This window comes from Lepidochelys kempii, chromosome 11, assembly GCF_965140285.1.
Source record: "Lepidochelys kempii isolate rLepKem1 chromosome 11, rLepKem1.hap1, whole genome shotgun sequence".
Classification (NCBI taxonomy): domain Eukaryota; kingdom Metazoa; phylum Chordata; order Testudines; family Cheloniidae; genus Lepidochelys; species Lepidochelys kempii.
In genome coordinates this window covers 32903893-32929903 of record NC_136390.1, presented here as the reverse complement: position 1 = coordinate 32929903, position 26011 = coordinate 32903893, and the positions used below count along the sequence as shown (strand labels likewise).

The 26011-nt window shown below is 42.1% G+C and overlaps 2 protein-coding genes across 10 annotated transcripts in view; one reads left to right on the top strand and one right to left on the bottom strand.

The window, feature by feature from the left end:
- Positions 1–18503, bottom strand: part of MARCHF7 (membrane associated ring-CH-type finger 7) — a 33749-nt gene extending 15246 nt beyond the window's left edge. For 3 of the 5 annotated variants that reach the window (XM_073305592.2, XM_073305590.2, XM_073305591.2), the window contains exons 1-4: positions 18378–18503; positions 13130–13289; positions 4203–4364; positions 1348–1519 (exon numbers count right to left, since the gene is read on the bottom strand). In XM_073305592.2, coding sequence (XP_073161693.1) covers positions 1348–1519; positions 4203–4364; positions 13130–13279 — 484 coding nt within the window. In that variant the 5' untranslated portion in view covers positions 13280–13289; positions 18378–18503. Of the gene's footprint in view, positions 1–1347; positions 1520–4202; positions 4365–13129; positions 13290–18377 lie in introns of those variants that run through there. The other 2 variants (XM_073305593.2, XM_073305596.1) reach the window with 2 other exon arrangements.
- Positions 18504–19416: 913 nt separating this feature from the next.
- Positions 19417–26011, top strand: part of BAZ2B (bromodomain adjacent to zinc finger domain 2B) — a 353162-nt gene continuing 346567 nt past the window's right edge. For all 5 annotated transcript variants that reach the window (XM_073305587.2, XM_073305577.2, XM_078847946.1 and 2 more), the window contains exons 1-2: positions 19417–19624; positions 22480–22597. The gene's annotated coding sequence lies outside the window, so the exon portion shown is untranslated. The remainder of the gene's footprint in view (positions 19625–22479; positions 22598–26011) is intronic.

The following is a 26011-nucleotide window of genomic DNA, read 5'->3' as shown; positions in this document are numbered from 1 at the left end:
TGCAAAGTATGGCAAAACCACTCAAGTACCCCAAGCCAATTTAACTCTGCCCCATTATTCTATCCTATGTAAGGTAAGTGTGATACGCCAAGCCTCTGATACCTTGGTGGTTTGGCCAGGATCCCTGGTTTCTGTGGCCTTCTTAAAATCCATACTATCACTTCTCACTTGTGGCTGAAGCCACCTTAAAATCACATCCATCTTGGATTAAGTTGTATAACCTTGGATGTAGACACCAGCTAATGTTTCTATAGCTGCTAGGAACCAAAGCACTGAAGACAACAACAGGGAATATACACGGTTTTAAAATGACTCCATGTCTGACATGACAGAAGTATACTGGGAAGATGAGAAACTACATTTCACTTTAGCCTTTATATGAAGAGTAAGAGGAGAACTCTTGGAACCGCAGTCTTCTCAAAGCAGAGTGAATAGAAGGGTCAATGGCATACATGTATTATTATGATTTGAGGGTAATCTTATTAATGTCTGATAGGATGCTGTGAAGCATCCTATTCATAATCAGTTCTGAAGATATGCAAATATTCTGAATAGAGAGGGGTAGGGTTACAAGACCATACCTAAGGTAGTCTGTGGTATTTTCATAACTTTCTGATTTTTTTTTTTAAATTTACCTTCAACTTTAGTTTTAGCTTCTACACTTAAACTGAGTATTTAATTCTATTCCCACCCCATGGACACACATTCTAGACACATATTTACAACCTTAACTCCAGCAGTAGTTGGATTAAACATTCTCTTAAGAATCTAAAACCATATCAGCTCAATGTTGTCTAATATTGTCTTGAAAGCTCTGTTGTCAAGATGGCCACCTTTAGCCCATGGTTTAATAAAAAAAATCTGCTTCCAGCTCCACCTCTGCCCATAGTATTTTGGCCAGCTGGGGTATTCAGAGCTATGTGAAAGGCATAGCTAGGATACAGGGAAGAATTTGCTCTCATGTGCCCTACTGCTCTTGTGTACCTATTAAATTTTGGTTCCAAACTGCATCAGTAAACAGCTGCAGACTTTCTTCCTTAGGACTCTGACATTTGGTTACCTTAGTCACTCCATTCACCTTTAAATAGGAATGTTTTCTACTAAAAAAAGTGATTTTAATAAAGTGGTCTCTTCAAAACACTAAGTTAATATTTTCCTAGACACTGATAAGGATACCAAAATTGTGAAAACAGTTTGTTTCTGCTGTTTAAAGTTTATTTTGAATATCTAAGTATTTAAAGCCTCAGTATTTATCAGCAGATATTTACAACAACTTGGTAAAAGCTTGCTGTTCAGAACTACATTTTATACATCTTATTTAGCACTAGTAATAAAGACATCTCTTACCTGAAACTGCATTTAAGCCATTACTTCTCACAGAAGAGGTAGATGCATAGGAAAGCTTAGGTCTCTTTGAATCACTATCCCGCTGCTGGTTATGTAGTCTTGAGTATGCTCCCTGACTTCTCTCAGATTCACCATACCAAGTAGATGAAAGAGGAGAGGAGGAGGATGTAGACTGAGTGTTTATATATATATAAAAAAAGAAGTTATGGAAAGTAATTTCACTAAAACTTTTTACCTGTAAAAAAAAAAACAAGCTTTTCAACTACCTACCTATATATGGCTAGAACCAGCTTGGTAAAGTCAGCAAGACAATTTGCATTACCTAATTTGCTTATAAAAACAATGTGGAAAAGATCCACAGGCGTGCTATAGAAAAGCTGCTAAGTTACCTCACAGTAAGCATGACTTGGTTAAACAGTTAAAAGGATTTAGTAAAAATAGTCCTTTAGCTGTATTTTAGGACTTATGCCAGTAGCCTTGATTAGCTTCTCCTTTCCCCTCCACCCCCCAACCTCTCCTTCCAACCCCAGGGTTTAATCAGTTTTTCTTAAGGAACTCTCTTCCCCATTACACTGTTTTGTAACACTGAAAAGCATTTCCCTCAGATATGCAGAACACTGTCACTAAGCCATGTTTGAATACATGAAGGTGTCACAGCACTGATTTTTTTCCATATTGTCTACATTTTTGAAGAGACAGTAAAGATTATAATAGCCTTTACAGTTCACAAATAGCTTTAACTGCTCAATTCCATCTTTTAATGCTCATTTTATTCAATGTTCTTGATATATATTTTCCCCCAAATTATTCTATCATCTGTTTTAGCAACCTAAAGTTATAGGTTTGGCTAGCTATTAAATCTCTTGCTTCTGAAGACTGGATAAAATGTATGTTATAACTTCTTATAGTCAACACTGAACTGCAAGTTATACGATCAGCAGTAGACCACAATTGACTGCTAGTTGCTAATACAAGTTAGGAGGCAGAATTATAAAATTATTAGGGCTAATAATATTATTATTAGAGGAAATGAGGCATACATGTATAGTTTTACTAAGATTTGTGTAACCAGAACAAAAAAATAACTTCATGCACCAGTCAGTTACAGCTTGCCTTGATACTTCACCTTCCTGTCCTATTACTGCAGATCCTTCCTATAAATCACAATTCAAAATTTATTTGAAGAGAGTTAAGGAAAAGCTTAATTTTTTATGTAGGGTTTATGCAAAGCAGCTGCTTTTACTTTTTATGACTGGGAGCTGTACTAGACATTTGTCCTCCCTGCCATTTAAAAAAAAAAAAAAAATAATATAGAAACTAGCTTCCCAAACCAAAGTACAAAACAAGACTCGTAACCCTGTTTAGCAATCACACACATTGAGCAATGAAGCTAACCTAAAAGCAACAATTTCAGAAAGTACTGTATGGTGCAACATCCCTTTGCATTGCAGCTCAAAAGCCACTTTAGGGGAAAAAAATAAATTTATGGGGAGAGAGAACCCCAAAAACATACCTGTTTGAAAAGCCTGCAGTGCCTACTACCTACCGGGACAGGCCTTTGAGAAGCAGAGGCACAGCTTGTACTTCAACTACATGCACACCAGGACTTCCCCTGAAGGTTGGCAGCCCCACACCATTTGTTTTCTCACCCACACTCTGCCTACCTTCAACTTTTAAGTTGGTGTAAGAAACCTGTTTAGACTGTATGTTCTCTCTTGGCAAAGTTTCCAAATATCTCCCTATATTAAGAGGTCACAGACCTTTCCATGGCTTGCCCAGTGTTCTGTCTTACTACTAATTTTTTTTAAACATTTGTTGACTTCAGTATTGTGCATAAAATGTCATAAATAGCAAGCTTCAATTCTGTGTGGGGACCAGACCCAGATGAAGGCAGACATTTTAGGCCCCAGTTCCTGGAGTCACAAAATATTAAAATTTCAGCTTCCATTTTAAAATTATGCAACCATGAGGGTCAAAGTAACTTGAAAACATGATCAGGGTGTAACAGATGCCTGTCTGAACCAGCAAGCAACCTAAAACAAGAGTTCCCCTTATTCATCTTAACTCTTAAAACTATTGCCTCACTCCTAGAAGGCGTGGAGCCATGGGAGTGCCATAGTGTTAGTTTGGGCATGGGTGGGGCCACAATATGCATTTAAGAGTCAAGTAATCACCGCCGTCTTTCCCCCATTATGCATACAACTGCTTTAAATTTTAAAATGGAGGATTTGCAGAGCTATGTCCCCTTCAAATTTATATTTAACTATTTGTAAGGCAATATTTATGTCACAGAAACCGTGCCTTCCAGAGACCTCTGACATTTTTTGCTTCAGCCCCTGGGGCCGTGGGACTAGAGCTGGCAGCCAGCAGGGCCCCAGCAACAGGGCAACAGCCTTCTCCCGGTCCCCCTGTGGGGTCCTGCGACAGGCAACAGCCTCCTCCAGGTTCCAATGACAGAGGACAGTCTCACATGTGGGGAGGACAGGAGAAACCATGGAGCTGCAGCAGCAAACATCACAGACAGGTCACTGCTTTCGTGAATTTGTGTTTATTGCCCCTAACCTTTCTGGGACTTTTACATAAAATAACCATGACAAAATCGTAGCCTTAACTATTTGTAAACTAATCTAAAATAAATCTAATTCAAGGAATTCTTTATAATTGCTGTATAAATGTCTGTTAACAACTTCGGTCCCCTTCTTTCCCTTCCTCCCCCTCACTGTTAACTTGACTGAGTCTATCAAACTTATTTTAAGCAACATAGCAGGGGATTCCTACTAGCAGGTTTTTCGACCTGGAAGATTTGTAAGTAAAACCTCTGTTCCCCATATATTTTATATATTAGCAAGTCTCACCAATCTGCTTCTGCTTCCCAAAAATCTTCCAGACCATGGACGATCAAGTGTCCCCGAGTAGCGAGTTGGAGAGGAACTAGAAAGCTTCCAAGGAGTTTCATGAGCTTCTCCTCTTTCTCTAATTCCCCAGTCTCTACTGGAACTATGCAACAGATTGGATTCCTAGAGAACAACATGCATATTACATGTAATTTTAAATCAAGGTGGCGTTTTTAGTCATGCTCTGAAGACTGAATACCTATTAAGATGGTGGCACCAAGAGTCAGGAAATTTCAAAATTAAAGCAGGCACTCTATCTTCAAGTGTTTTGGACTTAAGATATGGGTGATATCAATTCTTAGATCTAAGCAAAGATTTGTGGGCTGTTTTGTTTTCTTAGTGGGTTTTTTTTGGGGGGGGGGAGGGGAGGGGACGGGAGGGGGAAGAGGTAGAGAATTAGCTTCTCTCTTTTCTGCTGCCTCAGATTCCTCCCTGACATTAAGCTGTTAATGGATTTTTATACTGAGAGGAGAGAAGCAAGGACCCAATCCTTTTGCTGGAAGATCTGAATAGTTGTCACACATGCAGCTGTAACCCAAACTGTAGAACTCTGTCAGTTTACGGAAGCTGAAGTCTCTATATCCCCTCCTATTATTTGAGGGTTGGAAAGAGGAACTTTTAAGTTCAGGTTTCCTGTGGTGTGATACCACTACTCCGATTCTACAGAAATGAGGCAGAAATGTAAAAAAAAATTGTTCGTAAAAAAACACACACCCCTCCCCTCCCCCACCCCTTAGGACACAGACCATCTTTCTACACCAAAGCAGTAGTAGAGGGCAAAACTACATTTGTTTGGTTCACCTTAACACTGAACATGATGAAGAATTACATTTTTGCCATCCTCTAGAGCAGCACTCTGATGAAAAGAAATCCTGTCCTAACAAAACAGATGAAACGAGGGAGGGCAGTTTGTCAACTAAATTGGTAATGTGGCTTATTAGCAAAGTAAACCAATGCTGTTACTGTAAGAACGTTTCACATAACATCTTCGTAAAATTCACTTTGTTCTTAAGTGTTCTTGTTTCTTTACAGGCCACAACCATTTTCCTATTCTGCTGCCTCTCTTCTCCTTACTCCTCTGATATGTTCCCAAAAAATATATTATACAGACGCGTAAAGGATAGGATCCTGACTCTCCATCCCCTTGCTCAGGGAGTACATTAGGGAAGTTTCACTTTGTAGGTCTGCTACACAACTTCTAGCGTAATTACATGCAGCCCTACCAGAGAAGGCCTACAAAGCACAGGGCCATATGGAAACAAAACATAGCAATCACTGGTGGGGGGGTTGAGGGTGTTACTTTAAGAAAAAATTGTTTAGTAGTTGGGTATCTATGTAGCTGACTCAGACATTGTGCAACAGCACTGAAATTATAAATAGCTATTTTGGCATGCATATTAAAGACAGTTCTGTATGGGAGCTTTGCAAAATACTGCTGGCTGACTAACTTCTGTACAAAATGTTCTTCGAATTGCTGGAAAAGTTTAGTGTATGGCAGTAGCTGCAACTAATTTGACTTTTGTATTTCCATTCTCCCAACACATCCAAAGGCTGCAGTTCATATTCTAGACAAATAGGGAAGTTAACAGTAATAGGATTGGAACATCACACTTCTGGAGAAAATTACAAAATACAAAAATTACAAAATCTTTATATCTCTAGGTGCTCTGATCAACTAGTACAGAGAAAGTTTTAACATTGTTGACATTCTTGAGGTTCCATATCAGCATTACTTAAGAGGCAACTTCCAATAAATTCAGTAGGAGTAAAATCAAATGGCATTTCTAATGACAACTGAAATTCTATTTATATGGAAAGACAGCTGTTTTTTTCAAGTGAGGCACAGTATGAAAGTTAACTTCATGCTACGGAGTTAAATTCCATGTCTATGTCTTTATTAAGTTACTCCTTCTAAAAGTTATCTATAATTAATGTATTACATATGGGAATAAACAAGGTTTATTAGCTTTTCTTTAAGATCCACTTTGACTAAATTGGTTCCCACAATGGCTATTATAATATTATAATAATAATATTATTAAATATTTTAGATACTCCTTTTGCGATAAGCTTCTGGAATCACTGTTTCTAAAACACTTTAATTTTGAAATTTAAGTTTTTTAAATCTTAAACTGTTCTCATCACTAGGAAATTCAGGCATTATCCAACTTTAAGATATAGCTGTGCTTTTGTTTTGTAAAAGCAATCAGTTACATGTGTTCATAACTTCCACTGAGGTGTGTCACTTGCAGCATTGTAGAGGCTTGCAATATTTTTCTTTATTCTCCAGCCACTAAAAACCTGAGAATTTTGGCTTTCATTTTAAAAGATTTCTAGTCCCCGTGCTTCATACAAACTCTTGAAAATATGACCCCAGTGAACCAGAATGGCTCAGAAACCAGAACGTAATGGGAAAGTTCTGGTTTTTAAATCTCATAATTTTTAAGCCACTTTGAGATCCAACTTGTGACTTTTTCAGCACTGGAGGGTAGCAATACTACATTTGGGACTGAAATTTTCCATGCTTGATCTCTGTCCAAAGGTAGAGACTGGATGTGTTTACAATTTTGCAAAAGAAAGCAGAATACCCCTTTACAACTGTTTAAGCACAATCTCATGGCTAAATCTTAGAAAATGTTTTTCAAGATTGGAGTGTGTATTTAAGGGTTCTTTAAAGTCTTAGTTTATTTTTTCCTAAATTTTAAGAACTCCCATTAAAGGGTTTTTGCTCAGTATAGTAGGAGAGATACTGGAATTTTAGTTTTTTTAAAAAAAATCAGAAATTGTTACATTACCAAAACCAGAAGTTGCAGTTTCTCTTATGTTCCCACTTAAGTTTATATACTGCTGGTGTAAATGACACACAGCACTTATTTTATGGTGCTGAACAAACAGTCCCACCCTAGAGTTTCACACATACTATGCAGTCCAAAACAAACTGAATGGTGAGTGAGTAAAGCAGAAACACTACATAAAAAGGTGGTGGTTTTTTAGAATAACTAACCAAAGAAAGTGAGGTTTTAGTAGGCCCTAAAAAGCAGCACAAAAATCAGAGTGTCCTTGTCAAAAAAGAGCAGCTCCCAGAAACTCCCAGTTTAATTAAATCTTATTTGTAGGAAAGGAAGGTGATAATTTAAGATTTTTGCTAGCAAGTTTCACAAAACTTTTGGAAGGTTTATAGAATAGAAAACCAAAAAAGCTTGCATTTATAATGCTCTTACTTTTAGAACTCTAAACCATGTAAAACTGACACTTACTGCGACGACGTGGAGTTTTATTCACCTTATGTTGCATGAGTGTCTTACTGTCCTATTCGACTACTGTGCGTACCTCCATTTCCCTATGTACTGTGACAGTATTTCAGTGGTGGAAATCGGGTTGCCCAGGAAGCAGGACAAAGAGGAGTAGCAACAGGGTGTCGCAGGTCCGATCACTGGTAGCTTGGTAGTCTGCTTGGGGGGGACTGAAAGAGGGGGAGTCCAGGCCATCTGGCCCAGGACTCCCCATGGACTTGGCTGAAAGTCAACAATTTCTGTGTTAGCAAGTTCTGTTCTACTCTGTGTTCCTGTCAACTAATAAACCCTTCTGTTCTACTTACTGGCTGAGAGTCACTGCTGACTGCAGGAGTTGAGGTGCAGGGCCCTCTGGCTTTCCCAAGAGCCCCACCCAGACAGACTTGCTGCAGGAAGCGCACAGAGAGGAAGCGGATGCTGAATGCTCCAAGGTCCAACCCAGGAAGGTTGAAGCTGTGTAAGCTTCTTGCCCTGGTGACAATATGCTCAGAGAGAGGAGGCATGCTACACCAGAGTCCTGACTGGCTTCATATGGAGTAGTTCCAGAGCATTGGCCCGGTGACTCTGTGACACTTACGTGACACAAAGACAGCATTTACTACTGTCAAATTATTTCTACTCTTCCTCAGATGGTTGGAGGATACAAATGCATCTTTGTTTGGCTTGACTTTTAGCCTGTTAACCATGTCACGCCTATAGGCGGTTAACGTCTGATTTAGTTCCAAGCATAAAATCCATTTGAAATCTTGGGAAAACTATAGTACCTAGATGGATGGTCTTAAGTTATTGGCTATGCCCATTAAAATTTACACTGTACCAATTTTTTCATTTCTGATTTGTTCTGCCTTTGAAAGTTAGTTTTCCTATTAGGAGGTAAGCTTTTCAATTATGAATGCTCTTTAGTTTTGAGAAGATTTTGTATGTGGGTGTATTTTTCTTCCATATCATTACCTGGTATCTACTTGTTTATAAACAAGAACAAAAAACACACAACACACTGCACCCCATTTTGAAGGTAATTATTATGCAACTGCAGCAGCTCTTAGTGATATTTTGTTTGTCAGGTTTCAGACTCAATCTTGAAGTGACAAAAACCTGTCAGTTCTATTCTTATGTGTGTATATTTATTACTTATTCAGGATGAGCTGGCTCAGTTTGCCTGGTCACTTGAAATCTGTACCTGTAGCAACACTGGAATCTGCTCCTAAAATTTCTTAAGACAGCTGAGAGCACATGAGAAGAGACAAATTGTTCTCAGAGATAGTTTGGCTCTATATCTAAGTACCAACACATGAAGTCTGTGATAAGTTTCATTGACACTCGGTGTGAAATTCTTACAATGCAGATTTTGCAACTAGATTCCAGACCTTAGAGTGTTATGAGGAGTGATATTCCAATTTAACCAGGGAAAGGGCAAAATGGAATAGGTCATTGCTAAGACTTTATTTCTAAACAAATTAGACAGTCAGAAACATTAACATTTTTACAGCGCCATATGAATACTAATAAAATGGTTCTACATGTAGAGAAGTATGCATCATCCCTATTTTAAGAGGAAGTTAGACTTAAGTGATTTATCCATTGCTATGTAATGAATTGGTATAGCTAGCAGCAGAACTCAGGAGTTCTAACCTTACTATGAGTGAACATGTTGAAAATGTTCTAACCTCTGCCTAAGCCATCCTCTGCATCCAATAGGCCTGGAAAGTCATGTATTCGAGACACAGGAATGTAGGCAAGATCCATGACTATATACCTACTGAGCAATACATGATAACTTGAATGATCTAGTACTCAGAAAATTAAATCCAAGAAACGGCTTATGTAACACAATGCTCCTGGATGGACTGTCAGCAGTGACTGAACATCTGACTTCTGGATTCTGGAGCTTGAGCCTATGCTAAAAGGCATGCTTTCTTAGTTTGAATGTTGGAGCAGATTCAGACTTATGTGACCCAGTTACTCAAGGAGCAAAGAGCCAAGTGTTGTTGCTTAGGGGTTCAGATCCCAAGTGACCAGGGGAAATGAGCCAGCTAGCCTTGAATAAGCATCTGTTCTCTTGTTTACACCCAAGAAAGTTTAACATGTTAAGGAATTTAATCTCCACTAACTGTGCTACTTTTAAACACCATAAATCATGGCCTGCAGGATTTAATTTCTTGAATAAATTAGTATTGCTTCCCCCGTCCTCCCGCGAGCAATTTGCTTAAGGAATTTGTGTAAAAAAAATTCCAACGCTAACCCTCTACCTGTGATATTTAATACTAATTAGATGTGTTCCTATATAAGCCTATATAAGTTTCTGCAAAATGCGTCAGTCACAAATAAGCTACTGCAAATTAAGAATGTAAAGTCCTGAATCCTTCCAGCTCCTTCTTGTATATGATGTCGTCTTTCAGAGTAAGAAAGACTGACTAAAAGTAGCTTCAGAGAGCTTCTATTTATAGAGTCTTAATGCTGCTAAATTACCAAAAAGGTAAGATGAAGCAAAACAAACCACACTTTTGTCTCCTTCTATAGTTTCCACTATGTAAGACAATGCCTCCACTTCAATTTAAACCAAAACATCTTAAGAGCAGTGCTAGGACAGATATATTACACTACAAACTCTAAACTTTGAGGATAATTTAATAGAGATGTGTAGAGGAGGGCTGTAACTTCTGTGGACACTTGAAGGAAAAAGTCAGAATTGTCTGAAATGAGTATTTTGAAGATTTCTGGGTGAGGTGGATGAGGAGAGGAAGGGAGAAAACTAAATAAAAACTGACAGTCTAGATGTTCTTTTTATGGACTGCTCCTGTAGTAAAGGAGGTCTGTTTCTTACCACATGTACACTGCCTAGCACAACAAAGACCCAAACCTTAGGGATTCCAAATGCTACAGTATAAAAATACCTACTGAGTTGTTTGGTAGTCAGGGTTGCAATACGCACACACCAAACCCATAACAAAAGAAAAGAGTTAAGCCATTCAACAGATCTACTGTTTCACCCACAGGCACACATTTTACCATTACCACAACTACTATATGCCACTGACCACCTACCAAAACCCTAATTCTGCTTACCTTTTAACTTTCTGCACGAGCCCTTTTACCCAATTATTCCTCCCCATCAACAGCAGTTGTGGATGTTTGATGGTGTAGTTGGCCGTGTTTGGAGAGAGGAGTTTGGTAAAGGGCTGTGTGTAGAAGGCTGGGATGATACTCTGCTTCCTGCCTAGTGATGCCAGTTTAAGTGTGTGGTATATGGTAGTGGTTAGGTGTGTGCTTGTGAGTGGAATAGAGCGTATATACTGCTAGGTGGCTTAACTTTTAACTTCTTTGCTTTTCTGGGTGTCAAATATTCTGTGTGTGCAGTAACCCTATTTCACAAAGTTTGTATATTAATTTCCCAGGTTTTCAGTGCTTAATTTGGGAGGGAAGCGGACCTGTTTCTCTGGAAGCAGTGGGAGTGGTAAGTGTTCATCACTACACACTTTATCAGCACAGCAACTTTTTTCCCTTCTGTGCTTGTAGGGGGGGGAAAAAAAAAATCCCCAAAAGTGTAGCTGCTAGTTGAGAAGGTTTTATGTGCATCAGGCTCTTTCAGCAACCCCATCAACCAACCTTGTGTGTACAGCACAAACTCTGGTTTAACATGAATGGCTAAAAAGGACCCTAAATCAAGTTTCTTAAAAAACACAAACAAAAAAAACCCAACCACACACACACACCACCACTCTATTCTTTGCATCAGATCCACCTGCCTCTCTAGATAAAGTTTGGTAATGTCTGAGTTAATGAAAAGTAGGACTTTAAGGAAAAACATTCAAAACCCTCATTTCAGAAACTTCCTATTTAAAAATGCATAAAGAGCAACTACACAGAAAATTAACAGGGCATCAAAAAAGCAACCCCGTGTAAAATTTCACACCATTTAGCCACCTGGTTTTAGAAAACAGGGATGTATGCCTCATTATTTATCCATCTGATAAATGACACACTTTCACACTGTCAGTCACAGCTAGCATTCTCTTTACTAACTGAAGGAAGGTTACATCAGCTGTATACCTACCTCCACATTTCCTTTTCTAGAAAAGGATAGCATTGATGTGTTCCCCATTTGAGTTAATCACTGAAACCACTATTTGACAAGATAATGAGGATTAAACAGAAGTAAAGCCAAGCAAGTGTGGTAACAAATTTGTTGATAATAGGGAAAAGACTACTCCTATTCAAGCCAGATCATATCCCCAAAAGTGCACTTCCACAGAAAACTAGTACAGGATTACCAGTTGAGCTTAGGCAGTGTGGTCCAATATACAGGTCATCAGGTTGGGAGTTAGACTTGGGATCTATTCCCTGTTCTGGCATACCTGATGTTACACACCAAGCAAGTCAGTTTCCACACCTAAAAAAGTGTTTCCCCACCTCTGTAAAGCACTGTGTGTGAATGAGTTAAGAGTACTAACTATTAACACACAAATCTTGGTACATATTTACACTTGCAAGACTTCTTTTCTAAAAGGAATTTGGAGAATCTCTTTTGTGAATAGTGTCAAATCATTAACTGAAGTGTAACATGAAAGAACTCACTGGTCAATATCTTGCACCTAAGACTTCCCCCCCCCAGATCTACTTATACAGGTTAATCGTTAAAGTGTTTATTTCTAGTTTACTAAACAGTCTTGTTCAAGACTGTGTGCTTAGGTTTGTGTCCCTCTGGTGTAATAAGGTAGAGCACCAATCTTGTGTGGGCCAAACAGATTCTACATATTAATACAATTTAAAGTCACCTATATTGATTTATATTTTAAGTTCAGCTTGTTTCATATGTATTTAGATAGAAACAACTTATGTACAGTATTGTCTATTTATACACTTGTGTAAACTAAAAACAGGTAAACATGACAAAAGGCTAATTACTCAGCTGTTAGTATATTGTGTTGAAGCACCCTGTTCTAGACACAACTCAGCCTTCTCAGACAATGTTCTAGTTAGCATCCCTTATGCTTTATCTCTAGTTCTGCTAGCATACTGGCAGAATGACTTGAAGACTGAAGGCCTTCTCACTCCTTTATATCCCTATTCATGCCTTACAATCTTCAGACAAACAGTTAAATACAACAGATCAGGTATAGCTTATGTTTTGTGCTGTCATTTTTTAGACTTGAGACATGACACCATTATCTAAAACTAAAATGCTGTGCTCTGGCAAAAGTAAAACTTATGGTCCTCACTTCCCTGTCAGACCAGAAGATCCCGATTTTACTTAAACAGACTTCCCTCAAGATCCTATACTATAATCACCATCCCGATAGACAAAGGATATGCATAGGACTCATTTAATGATGTTCCTTATTCAGCCACTGATTTAAGAGGCTACATACCAACAGTAGTGGGGAAAGATAGTAAAACAAAGTGACTCTAGGCCATTGCATGGCCGTGCAAAGCACTACCAGTAACAAGGCCGAATTTTTGCATTTATCTTGTTTGTGTGAGAAAACATGTTGAAATTCCTCCTTATATTGCCCTTGAAATTAATCTTGTTAAGAATCCTGCCCAAAAGAGGCAGATACAGATGTTACTTCTAAAAGCAAATATAAAATGACTTACCTGACATCCAGAATCCAGTCTCAGTGAAGATTCTCTTGTATGATATGCATCAGCTAAACTGCTTCCAGACAATGTTCTGGCACTTAAAGAGGAGGAACTGGAGGGTTGAACCGATATCCTTCGAGGAATCCTTGAAGGTTTAGACTCCATTCTCAGTGTTCTACGAGAGATAAAAGTTAGCTTCCCCCCCATTTTTTTTTTGGTAGTATAGAATGCAACAACAGATGGGTATATGTTAAGTTTGTCATCAATACTTATTGCGCACGTGCTTTGTATAGTGATTTTAAAGCACAGGCCTAGGAACCAGGAGACCTATGGTTTAATTCTAGAATTGCCACTAACTTGCTATATGACCATAAAGTAAACTGGATCATGTTTTACCTTGGCTTTCCTTTTGTAAAAAGAGGATAATACTTCACTACTCTCTGCAGGTCTAAAAAGTGGGCTGAGAAACTCTCAGAGTAATGTACATTGCTACTACACTGGTACAGCTCTCTTCCTTTTGCAAGTCTCTTTCAGTTCTTCTCTTCCTACCTCTATTCTGGATGGTATCCTTATAGTGCTTTCTAAGCAGCAGCATAAAAGTGGCATGAGCTTTGTCAGTTTCTTTTTGCCAGGAATGTGTACAAGGAACAAGGCCACACACACACTACTTAGGTGTGCAGAGGAAGATAGAGGGGCCTCATTCTGTACTACCACCTGCACTCACATCAGGGTCAAATTAAAGCAATCTGTGCCTAGGGTACTAATCCACAAGAGGGCCCCCTATCTCTCCCAAATAATGGCCCTGCCAGAATACCACCCTCCTAAGGGTAGCAGCATGCTTCTGAATTCAGATGACTGGGTACTTCACACCTCTTAGCTACTGTTTCATGCCCTTTGCAGCTTCAGACAGACATTGGGCACTCAGGTCTGTTTTACACTTAAAATGTACATCAACATAGCTCCAGCATTCAGGGGTATGAAGAAGCTACACCCCTAAGAAATGCAGCTGTGCCGATAAAACCCCTGGCGTAGATGCAGTTAGGTCAATGGAAGCATTCTTCCATTGAACTAGCTACTATCACTTGGGAAGGTAGGTTTGTCTACACTACAGACCTTCCAGCAGCACAGCTGCGCCGCTGCAAGGTCTCCCATGTAGCTGCTCTGTCAGCAGGAGAGAGCTCTCCTGCCAGAATAATTAAGCCACCTGTAACAAACAGTGATAGCTATGTCCGCAGGATATATAATGCTGTCAACACCCGAGCTTTTTGTCTGTTAAACTTTTGTTAGTCAGGGCTGGGGGTTTTCAAAAGTGTTATGAAGATAAAGCCATAGTGTTCCTACAGTGATGGAAAAAGCTCTTCCACTGCCATAGGCTGTACCTACACTACAGGATTATCCTGGCATAACTATGACATAACTATGCTGCTACAGTACCCATAGTGTAGACATGGCTTCAGTTTGCGTTTTAAAGCTTTTCCTGGCATACATGACTTGAAACTTATTCTGATTTGATAACATTTTACATCCACCAAGGGAAGAAGTTGCATGGAAATCCTGCAAACTATACTGTATTTGTCACAATAAAAGTTTCACAAAAATCTTTGGCAGAATCAGTGGCTCCCTAGATTTTGCTAGATATTTTGAATGGTAGCTTAAGACACTTAGAAAAAAGTAAACTCCTACATGGAATCATTTCATTTTCCAGTTCTAGCACTTTAGGGCTTGTCTACACATAGACAACAGGAATAAGAGTGTTAGTCTAGAATAGCTATTCTGTTTTAAATTGTCTTTACATGAAGTACTGTTTCAAATAGTACTATTTTAAAGCACACTGGGGAACTGTTAGTGCATACCAGCAGGGTTTATGTGAACCAGTTAACTGTGTGACATATTTATACACTTCAGAAATCACATCCCATAGGTGCATTACTCCATTGTATAGACATGGTTTTAATTCAGAGTTATTCTTAATAATTCTTTCTGTATAGCTTTTCCCAAATACCTCATGATGAGCCCTTGAGTATTTTCATATTAACCAGTACAATTTAACTACCTTAAAAGCCAACACATGACTTAAAAGGATTGTTTTAAACCCAACAAAAATTAGTAATGTTAGTACCAGGAATCTGAGCACAATTTTACATTGGGGAGGAGGAAGAAACCACCGCAAAACTGTCCCAGGGGACTTAATCTAAGTAAATGATAAATGTAACTTTAGATATTCCAAATTACCATTGCATTACAATGTTACATAATTATTCCACAAACTCTGTGGGGAAAATATACTGGTTGTCTTACCAGTGCTAAAATATATTCAACAGCTTTTTGTATAATTACTGGCTTTGACATACTTAGCTTAAATAGGCTTCCTTGGTTGACAACATTCCTCTATTCGCTGACACACTCCCTAAAGCATTTTACTAGCTACAATACCTACAAAATACACAGCATTGCCTTGACAAATTACATTAAAAACGAAACCTCAACTGACAAACCATTACAGAGTTTTACTCTGGAAGGGGCACTGGGACCTTACCCAACTCCAATCTCAACAATGGCAGAAATATGACTGAACATGGATTCAAAGTAGCACACTTTTTTGCAGGTTCTAAAATCCATTTAGACACTTACGGATTAGAGAGTTGCACTAAAAACATTCAAAGTATGGGGGGGTCGGAGGAGAGAGACAGATAGCTCAGTGGTTTGAGCATTGGCCTGCTAAACCCAGGGTTGATGAGTTCAATCCTTGAGGGGGCCATTTAGGGATCTGGGGCAAAAATTGGGGATTGGTCCTGCTTTGAGTAGGGGGTTGGACTAGATGACCTCCTGAGGTCCCTTCCAACCCTGATATTCTATGAAAGTAGATTTGTGGTACTGAAAACAGTTTTTATAAAAAAATAAAATTTGACAAGTGTTCAGCCAATTAATAATTTGGTAGACTATATGCTAAAAACTAGCAATTGTATATGGACCAAAATTTAAGTGTTAGCTTTCCCGAACTTTGTTTTAGAAGCCCATAGACTGGTCTCTGAGGAAGAAGTGCTTAGTGCTTAATCCCCAGGAAGACTGATAGTTGCCGGGATCAGTTCAAAGTCCACACCAAACAAAAAGGCATGGAGCATTTGATACTTTTGTCACTACAAGTAAACTCCTAGGCCAAACCACAGCCACTGGGATGAGCCTCATAAAATGCACAGAAGTTGGGACCGTGTTCAGACAGTTTTGCAGAAGAGCCACTGCAGATTTTACTGAGAGGGACGTACTATGTTCTCAGCACAATCCCAAAAATCATTGCATATTAAAATGAATGAGAAACTAGATGAATGGTGCAAGGAACTACTACTGAATTGGCAGAGTGGTGTGCCCTTATGATGTCCAGTTCTGAAAAATATGGGGTACATCCCTAACTGAATGGACATGAAAAGATGATTTTCATGGATAACTGTTTTCCTTACCATAATAAGGTACTTTCAGTATTAGAAGTAACCTCTAGGACTGTCATAAGAAAGTGGTAAGAGATATTAAGTTTGATGAGAGTTGCTGTAGGTTCTCTAAATCCCATTGCCTCCTAAACACTTAAGTGTAACAAAGGGGTAAAAGATGCCGTCCTTTCTCCTTCAACTCCAGTACTGGCAAGCCAAGAAGCCACTGTCTCACCCTTCTCACAATCCATCAGTGCCTCTGGGTATAGTACAAAAGGACAACCAGGCTTAAGAGTCTACCAGTTCACCACAGAGAAGAGATGGAGAGGATAGGGGCTGGCACTGACTTGGAGCCTCTCCAGTCATCAGCTCCAGGAAGGGAAGGAGAAAATGAACACTTCAGCTTGGTGTTTCAAGAACAATCTTTCTGCCCCACCACAGGGAGACGTGGGAGTCAGGGGGCGAAGGAAAGAAGCAATGCTTATGGGTCCTGCAATTTTAGCTTGGAAGCATGTGATGAGGGGACCACTTCAGATTTTAAGTAATAGAAAATTCAAGTAATTTTTCTGGAACCGTGATAGCTAGGAAAAAGAAAAATCATGATCCAAGCACACGCTAAAGATTTAAAAACAGAAGGCAAAAATATTTCTAAAGCTACTGGGATTTTTGGAGAACCTTACTAATGACTTTTGAACACTTTGACTTTGCAGTACTGAATAGGATATGGGTTGGTGCTGGTTCATCATTGGAGTGCTAAAATCAGAAGCTGTTTTTAATCAGAAGAGAATCCGGCTGAGAGGGGAAAAACGCATTTCCCTGTGTCTTACAGCTGCCAGAGGCCCATTCTGCAGATCAGATGACCACTAAGGCCTTCCTTAACTTACACCAGTTCTGAAAGGGCCACTGCAGCACTACACAATAGAAGTGTGCATATGCCCCTTCTGCCATCACTGTGATCCCAAAATACTTCATGTGGAGGGGATGCATACAGCCAGCATCCCTGCCTCTCTGCCTGTTAGGAAGGTCTCTGCCTCAGGAGTTTGGGGAGTGGGGTAGAAGGGAGGAAGAAGCGTCTCTTACGGATGGTTTATGTTCCCTTTGCTTTGGGATATGACCCTTCCTAACGTTCCCTCCAGCGACTAGTTCTGGCATGGTGGGACCCACAACAAGACAATGAACAATTCCCCTTCAACAGCCATTCTGCACCCCCCCTTCCCGCCTGCTGTCTTAGTGGTGGTAACGGGGAGGAGAAGGAATAATTGGGACTTCTGCACAGATATAGACTTGATTAACTCTATGAGCCCTCCCAGACCACTCAGTCCATCGGGGTCAAGTTTCCACCACAGACTCACTCAGGAAGGTGCGGCTACTCCCCCAGCCCTGTCAGGAGAGGGAACAGGGCAACTCCCTAGGCCCAGCGGAGAGAAAGGGGAGGGATCATGCCGGGAGCGAGCCTGCGCTGCTCAGCAAGCCCGACCGGGGCTGGCCTGGTGTTGGGGGCCCAGGCTGAAGCGGTTCGGAGGGTGGCACTGGCAGGGCTGATCCACACCTGGCGAGCTGGGGTCAGAGGGCGTAGAAGAGTCAGAGCTGGTGGCGGAAGGGGGGCTGGTTGTTCGTGCCTCACCCCAAGCCTGGCAGGGTGGCGGGACAGCGGGCGACAAAGAGGCTGAGTCTCTCCGGGCCAGGTAGAGACCTGGCTGCTCTGCGGCCCGGCCGGGCCTGCTCCGCCGCCACAGCCCAGAGACAAGATGGATATTGCGGGCCTCAACCTCCGTCAATGTCCCCGCGGCCAGGCAGGGGGAGCCCCACACACCGAGCCCCTCCTTCTGTCCCCTACTCACCCGAGCCCGCGTCTCCTCTTGTCCCAGGCACCCCCCGCTGCGGGCGGCCCAGCCGCCTCCGCCTGCAGAACTCACAATGGCGACAGCTCCGAGTCGCCAGTCATAGCCCCGCTGACGCCCCACCCCTTCTCCGGCTCTCGCGAGAACCGGCGGGAGAGGCCGTTTCGTCCGCTATGCGTCTTTTTGGCTCTATCCCCTCGCCGCATCTGGCAGCGCCGCGCCACTCGGCAGAGGAGGAAAGAGTCCCCAGCGCCGATCCCCTCCTCTCCCGTTACCACAATCGGGGCGGCGGTTTCCAATCGATCTCCCTCCAGCCCCCTGCGTTATTGCTCCAAGAGATGGAGCCCAAATGCCCCTCTTCCTCCCACCCCATGGTACGCGTGATGAACGTTCAAAAGGGACGGTCCCAAACTTACTCTGCGTCCTGTCTCCCCACCGAAGACGGTATCACCGTGCTGGGGCCCAGCACCACCTTAGTGCTGCTGTCCCTAGGGTTCAAAAGTCATGAATCAAACACCACATTATTATAATAGCCTCACGGAATTAAAACCAAACCCACGCTTTCTCTGCCCCGAGTCTTTAGGGACAAGCCATCCCAAGCCCTTGGAGGGGTGTGATTATTTCAGGTTCAAAATTCAACCTTTAAATCACACAAATGTGGGCCTCCATGGCCTGCAGTGTAGGGAAGTTCTCTCACTCTCTGGCTTCTAGGGTTGGAGAGTTGCCACGCTGCCCTTCCCCATTCCCCCTTACCTCAACCCGCCTCCGTCTCCCTCCTCCCAGCCCGTTCCTGTTTCTCTCCCTGCCCCATCTGCTTCCCAGCCCCACTTACACTCCCTCTGCATGCTCGTCCACATGTACTTGTTCCCTATATTTTCCCTTTCCTCCCACCAACTCCTGCCCCCTCATTTTGACTCTGCTTCTTTAGCACATTACATCTCCTCAGTCTCTTCCAGTCCAACAGAGCTGGTCAAATATTTCTGTAATTCAAAACTGACCAAAACCAAATTTCACAACGTTTGTTTTGTTTTTCAACCAGCCCTACCGTCCAGATTCCTAAACGGAGAGCCCAGAGGGTGGCAGTGTTCCCTATAGGCAGCTTGGCTTCAGTCCCGCAGCGAACAAGAGGAGAGGGCAGCACTCGTTCCGAAAGGCAGCCTCACTTCATTCCGCAAAGCTGCATGGAAACGGATGTCGTTTTAACCGAAGGCGGAGACTTTCACTTCGGACAATAGTACAACTATAAGGTAATAGGAGATGGCAGCCATTTTGATTAAGGGCAAAAGTTCACAAGATTTGTCAAATCAGCAGACTGAGAAGCTGTGAAGCATAAAATCATGATGGTCCTTGGGATAATATTGAGGGAGCTGGCAGCTTTGCACTTTCCCCCATTCTTAGTATCACCACCCCAAAGAAGACCACTCCCTGGTTTTTGACCAGAACGCCTGGTGAAAGGGGGACCCTGGCGGCTCTGGTCAGAAGTGCTGACCGAGCTGTTAAAAGTCCGGTGGGTGGCACAGCAGGGCTAAGGCAGACTCCCTGCCTGCTGTGGCTGCACGCGCGCTCAAGCAGCAGCATGACACCCCCTGCCCCCAGCTCCTAGGCTTACGGGCAGCCAGGTAGGCTCCGCATGCTGCCCTGGCCCCAAGCACCCCTCCGCAGCTCCCATTGGCCAGGAATTGTGGCCAATGGGAGCTGCAGGGGCAGTGCCTGCAGAGAGGGCAGCACATAGAGCTGCCTGGCTGCGTCTCCATGTTGGAGCCAGAGTGGGGACATGCTGTTGTTTCTGGGAGCTGCTTGAGGTAAGCGACACCCGGAGCCTGCACCTCCTCCCTCGCCCCAATCACCTGTCCCAGCCCTGATACCCCTCCTGCCTTCTGAACCCCTCAGCCCTAGCCTGGAGCCCCCTCCTGCACCCCAAACCCTTCATCCCAAGCCTCACCCCAGAACCCCCATCCCCAGCCAGAACCCTCAGCCCTCCCGGGCCCCAACCCCCTGCCCCAGCCCTGATCTCCCTCCTGCTCTCAAAGCCCTCAGTCCCAGCCCAGAGCACTCTCCTACACCCCAAACCCCTCATCCCCAGCCCCACCCCTGAGTCTGCACCTACAGCCAGAGCCCTCACACCCCCCCGCATCCCAAGCTGTGCCCCAGCCCAGAGCCCCTCCCACACTCTGAACCCCCACAGCCCAGAGCCCCCTCCTGCACCCCAAATCCTTCATCCCCGACCCCACACTAGAGCCCTCACCCCCAGCCAGGGTCCTCACCCCCCTGCACTCCAACCCCCAGCCCGAGCCCAGTGAAAATGAGTGAGTTAGTGAGGGTAAAGAGAGCAAGCAACAGAGGGAGGGGGGATGGAGTGAGTGAGGGGCAGGGCCTCGGAGAAGGGGCGTGGTAAGGGTGTTCAGTTTTGTGTGAGCAGAAAGTTGGCAACCCTACAGGTGAGTCCTGAGAGAGTGGGGAGACAGCGACTGGCAGGGGGTGGAGCGGGGGCGATCGAGCAATGGGGTGGGAGGGTATAGTGTCTGGTTTTAAGAAATTGGAAAGTTGGCATCCCTACTTGTGAGTCACAACCTCTGTAATACCTCAGCAATGCCTTGACCTCCAGTTGTGCCATTGGCATAAGCCCTAATCTCTGTCACTCTTTTTTACCACTATTTCAAGCTCCAGCATTGCCTCTGCCCCAGACTTTATCTTTGCCATCTCTCTAGCTCAGGACTTTCCCAAACCACTATACTTCCAGTACTCTGGACTCCACCCTCACACAGATAGAATAAAGGGTGAGCAATGGTAGTGATGTAGGTCTGTCAAATCACTTCACTCTGTACCCATTCACCTTCCTAAATGCAATCTTCACCTGCATTTGGACTATGAACAGGGTCTGTTTTCTGACTTTCATCTTCAGAGAAACAGAGAGGAGAGGACTAAGGGTGTAGAAATGCAAGAAAAAGATAGTGGTGGAGAGAGGTTGGCACAAAGGAGAAAGAGAGAAAGAAAACACTTAATGCAAGAACAAATACAGCGGAAAGAGCTAAACTAAAAAAGAAAAACTTGAATAAAATGGAGGATTTTAGAGAAAATATATCAAATGAAACATTCCAATAGGATGAAAAATATATAGGAAAATTCCCTGAGGGAAATGGGCATTGAAAGAAACAAGGAAAGATACATGGAGGCAGGCATACAGGGAAAAGTGAAGATTAGGAAGAGGGAAGAAAAGGGGAATGTAGTGATTTATTTTTAAAAATTAGTTAGAGATCATAGCATACAAAATTTTGAATCTATTGATTAAACGTAATTTGGAAGTTTTAGCAGCACCAAAAATCTGAAAAACGTTCCAAGTTTGAACAAAGAGATAATTAATTCTTCTCAAGACTCAAAACCCCTTTGAATATGGTAGATCACAATTCTTTTCCTTTTTTGAAAAGTTAACATACAGTATTTGGTTGGCCTGCCACAGAGCTAAGGGCTGCTCAGAAACTCAGTCTTACCATCGCTATTAAAGTCATGAGACTTCAATTTGAAGCATCCCAGACTCGTGACCATAGTACCATTGAATGCACCCTCAGCAACTTTGTGCCACAGCCAACAGAGAATTTACCATTTCACTAGAGAAAATGTGTCTACAGCTACTAGACACTTTTAGAACTTTTAGAAGTTCGTCCAATGGATCATACGCCTCCCTTACAATGTTACGTAGCACAAGCACATTAGCTTAATCATGACATGCCAATACATCACAATATAAAACTCAAGATAGCATGAGGGAGGAAAAGACAAAATGATGTTCTATTACAATATCACCACATCACACCACATTGAATCTGATTTAGAATCTGCCCCAAGGATTATGCCAGAAATTCTGGATGGTCTCCAATGCTAATCAAAAAGCCTAAAGTAGCAGTGTGTTTACAGGTGGTTAGGTGATAGGTTGAGGGAACCTCCATCCCATTGCCTTCTTTAAAAGTCTTTGAAGGAGGAAGGAAATTCATCACAGAGACTATTTTTATTAAGTGTTGATTGATTTATTAAGCTCTAAACACTTGTCTCACTGTCCATGTTGCAGTAAGGAAACTGACACTTCATTTTGTATGCCTGCTAACAGGGAAATAACTTGTTCTTCTGTGTTCAAATGGGACAGCGCAGACCAGTCAGTATTATGTCCTGCCTACACTTTTGTAAAGTTTTGACCGGGAGCAAAGATGAAGGAATCAACAATGCAGGTACTGTTTTCATCCATCCTCCTAGTTGAGAGTAACGGCCCAGGCCGGGACACTCACATCCTGGAGAGTAATACATGGCTGTGCAGATGGTGTCAAAAGGAGGGGTTTGGCTTCCTTGACCAAGCAGCACTGTTCCATAAAGGAAGAAGAGACGGCATCCACCTGACCTGGCAGGGGAAGAGCATCTTTGGACACTGACTCACCAAACTAGTGAGGAGGGAGGACTTTAAATTAGGTTCAAAGGGGGCAGGTGACAAAAACCCACAGTAAGGATTTAAAAAAGGTGACCTTGACAGAGTGCTGGAAGTTGGAGGGGAAATGGTAAAGTACTATTCATAGATAGTAAGGTCAGAAGGGACCATTATGATCATCTAGTCTGACCTCCTGCACAATGCAGGCACAGAATCTCACCCACCCACTTCTGCAATAAACCTCTGACCTATGTCTGAGCTATGAAAGTCCTCAAATCATGGTTGAAAGACTTCAAGGGTCAAAGGAGCGGAATTTGCTTAACATCTTAAATGTCTAAACACAAATGCAAGGAGTAGAGGGAACAAAGAGGAAGAGCTGAAGGTCTTAGTACAAAACCTAAATTATTACTTAATTGACATCATTGAGACATGGTGAGATAAATCTCATGACTAGAATATTGGTATAGAGCAGTGGTTTTCAACCTTTTTTTCATTTGTGAACCCCTAAAACATTTCAAATGGAGGTGTGGACCCCTTTAAAAATCTTAGACATAGTCTGCAGACCCCCAGGAGTCCACAAATCACAGGTTCAAAACCACTGTTCTATGGTAACGACGCCCTTTTGTGGACCCCTTAGACATAGTCTGTGAACTCCTAGGGGTCCACAGACCAAAGGTTGAAAAACAGTATAGAGGGCTATAGTTTGTTCAGGAAGGACAGGCAGGGAAAAAAGGGAGAAGGTGTTGCATTATACATCAAGAATGTATTCACTTGTTCTGAGTTCCAGAAGAAGGTCAGAGACAGACCAGCTGAAAGTTTCTGAGTGAAGATAAAAGAGGAAAAATTCTAGGGTGACATCATGGTAGGGCTCTACAGTAGACCACCAAATCAGGAGGGGGCGGTGAACGAGGCACTTCTAGAACAAATAACAGAAATATCCAAAACACAAGACCTGTAGTAATGGGAGAGTTTGACTACTCAGACATCTGTTAGAAATGTAACTTGGCAAAACATAAAATATCCATTACGTCCTTGTAATGTATTGGGGACATCTTCTTGTTTCAGAAGATGGAGGAAATAACCGGGCAACAGCCATTTTAGACTTGATTCTGACTAACAGGAAGGAATTGGTTAGGAATTTGAAGGTTGAAGGCAATTTGGGTGAAAGTGATCATGAAATGGTAGATTTTATGAGTCTAAGGAAAGGAAGGAGTGAGAGTAACAGAATAAGGACAATGGACTTCAAAAGAGCAGACTTTAACAAACTCAGAGAACTGGTAGGTAGGGTCCATGGAGAAGAATATCTAAGGGAAAGAGGAATTAAGGCGAGCTGACAGTTTTTCAAAGAGACAATATTAACAGCAAAATAGTAAACTATTCCAATGTGAATAGTAAGAGGCTAATATGACTTCATCAGAGATCTTTAATTACCTGAAAATCAGAAAGGAATCCTACAAAAATGTGGACATATGGACAAATTGGTAAGGATGACTACAAAAGAATACTGCAAGCATGTAGGGACAAAATCAGAAAGGCTAAGGCAAAAAATGAGTTACACCTAAAAAGGGACAAAAGAGGCAATAAGAAGTTCTATAAATACATTTGGAGTAAGGGAAAGAAGAAAAGTGTAAGTAAACTGTCTAGTGGGGAAGTGGAGTAGATAACAGATGACAACAAGAAGGCTGAGGTATTTAAGACCATTTTGCATCAGTCTTCACAAAAATGTTTAATTGGGACCAGATGCTTAATACAATTAATATTAATAACAACGGGGAAGGAACACCGGCCAGAATAAGGAAAAAACAGGTAAAATAATATTTAGATAATTTAGATTAATTCAAGTTGACAGGGCCTGATGAAATACACCCCAGCCTACTTAAGAACTAACCGAAGCAATCTCAGAATCATTAGTAAGGCTAAGTTTTTGTCACTGATATTTTTTAGTAAAAGTCATGGACAGGTCACGGGCAATAAACAAAAATTCACGGCAGCCCCTGACCTGTCCCTAACTTTCACTGAAAATATCCCTGACAAAAGGGGTAGGTGGGTTCAGCACTCACTGCTACTGGGGCTCCCAGATCCCTCACTGCTGCAGTGCCTGGGAGCTCCAGGGTCCCCATACCCTGGGGCTGGGCTGTTGCGGGGTCCCCTCGCCCTGGGAGGCTGGTAGTTTCAGGGTCCGCTGGCTGCAGCTGCGGCTGGGCAGCTGTGGGGAGTCCCACCTGCCACCCACCATGGCTGGGCAGCTGTGTGGGCTGGCTACAGCCCCAGGGCAGAAAATGTCACAGAGGTCAATGGAAGTCACAGATTCTGGGACTTCCGGGACATAATCGTAGCCTTAATCATTAGCAGTTATCTTTGAGAATTCATGAAGGGTGGGTGAGTCCCAGATGACTGGAGAAGAGCAAACATAATATCGATCTTTAAAAAGGGGAACAAAACAGACCTGGAAAATTATAGACCAGTCAGCCTAACTCTGATACCTGGAAAAAATTATTAAATAACCCATTTATAAGCACCTAGAGGACAACAGGGTGGTAAGTAATAGCCAACACTTACTTCTCAAGAACAAATCATGCCAGACCAACCTTATTTCTTTCTTTGACAGGGTTACTGGCCTAATGGATGGAGGGAAGCAGTAGTTGTGATATCTTGATTTTAATAAGGTTTTTGGCACAGTCCCACATGACCTTCTTCCAAGCAAACTAGGGAAATGTGGTCTATCTGAAAGTATTATAAGGTGGATACACAACTGGTTGAAAAACCATACTTAGAGTAGTTATCAATGGTTCATTGTCAAACTGGGAGGATGTTTCTCCTGGAGGTCCCACAGGGGTCAGGCCTGGGTCTGCTACTAATCTCTATTTTAATTAATTATTTGAATAATGGAGTGAACAAGTATAAAAGAGTATGCATATAAAATTTGTGGATGACACCACATGGGAAGGCGGTTGCAAACACTTTGGAGGACGCTTTTAGAATTTAAAATCATAGAATATCAAGGTTGGAAGGGACCTCAAGAGGTCATCTAGTCCAACCCCCTGCTCAAAGCAGGACCAATCCCCAATTTTTGCCCCAGATCCCTAAATGGCCCCCTCAGGGATTGAACTCACAACGCTGGGTTTAGCAGGCCAATGCTCAAACCACTGAGCTATCCCTCCCCCCCAAATGACCTTGATAAATTGGGGAATTGGTCTGAAATGGACAAAATAAAATGCAAAGT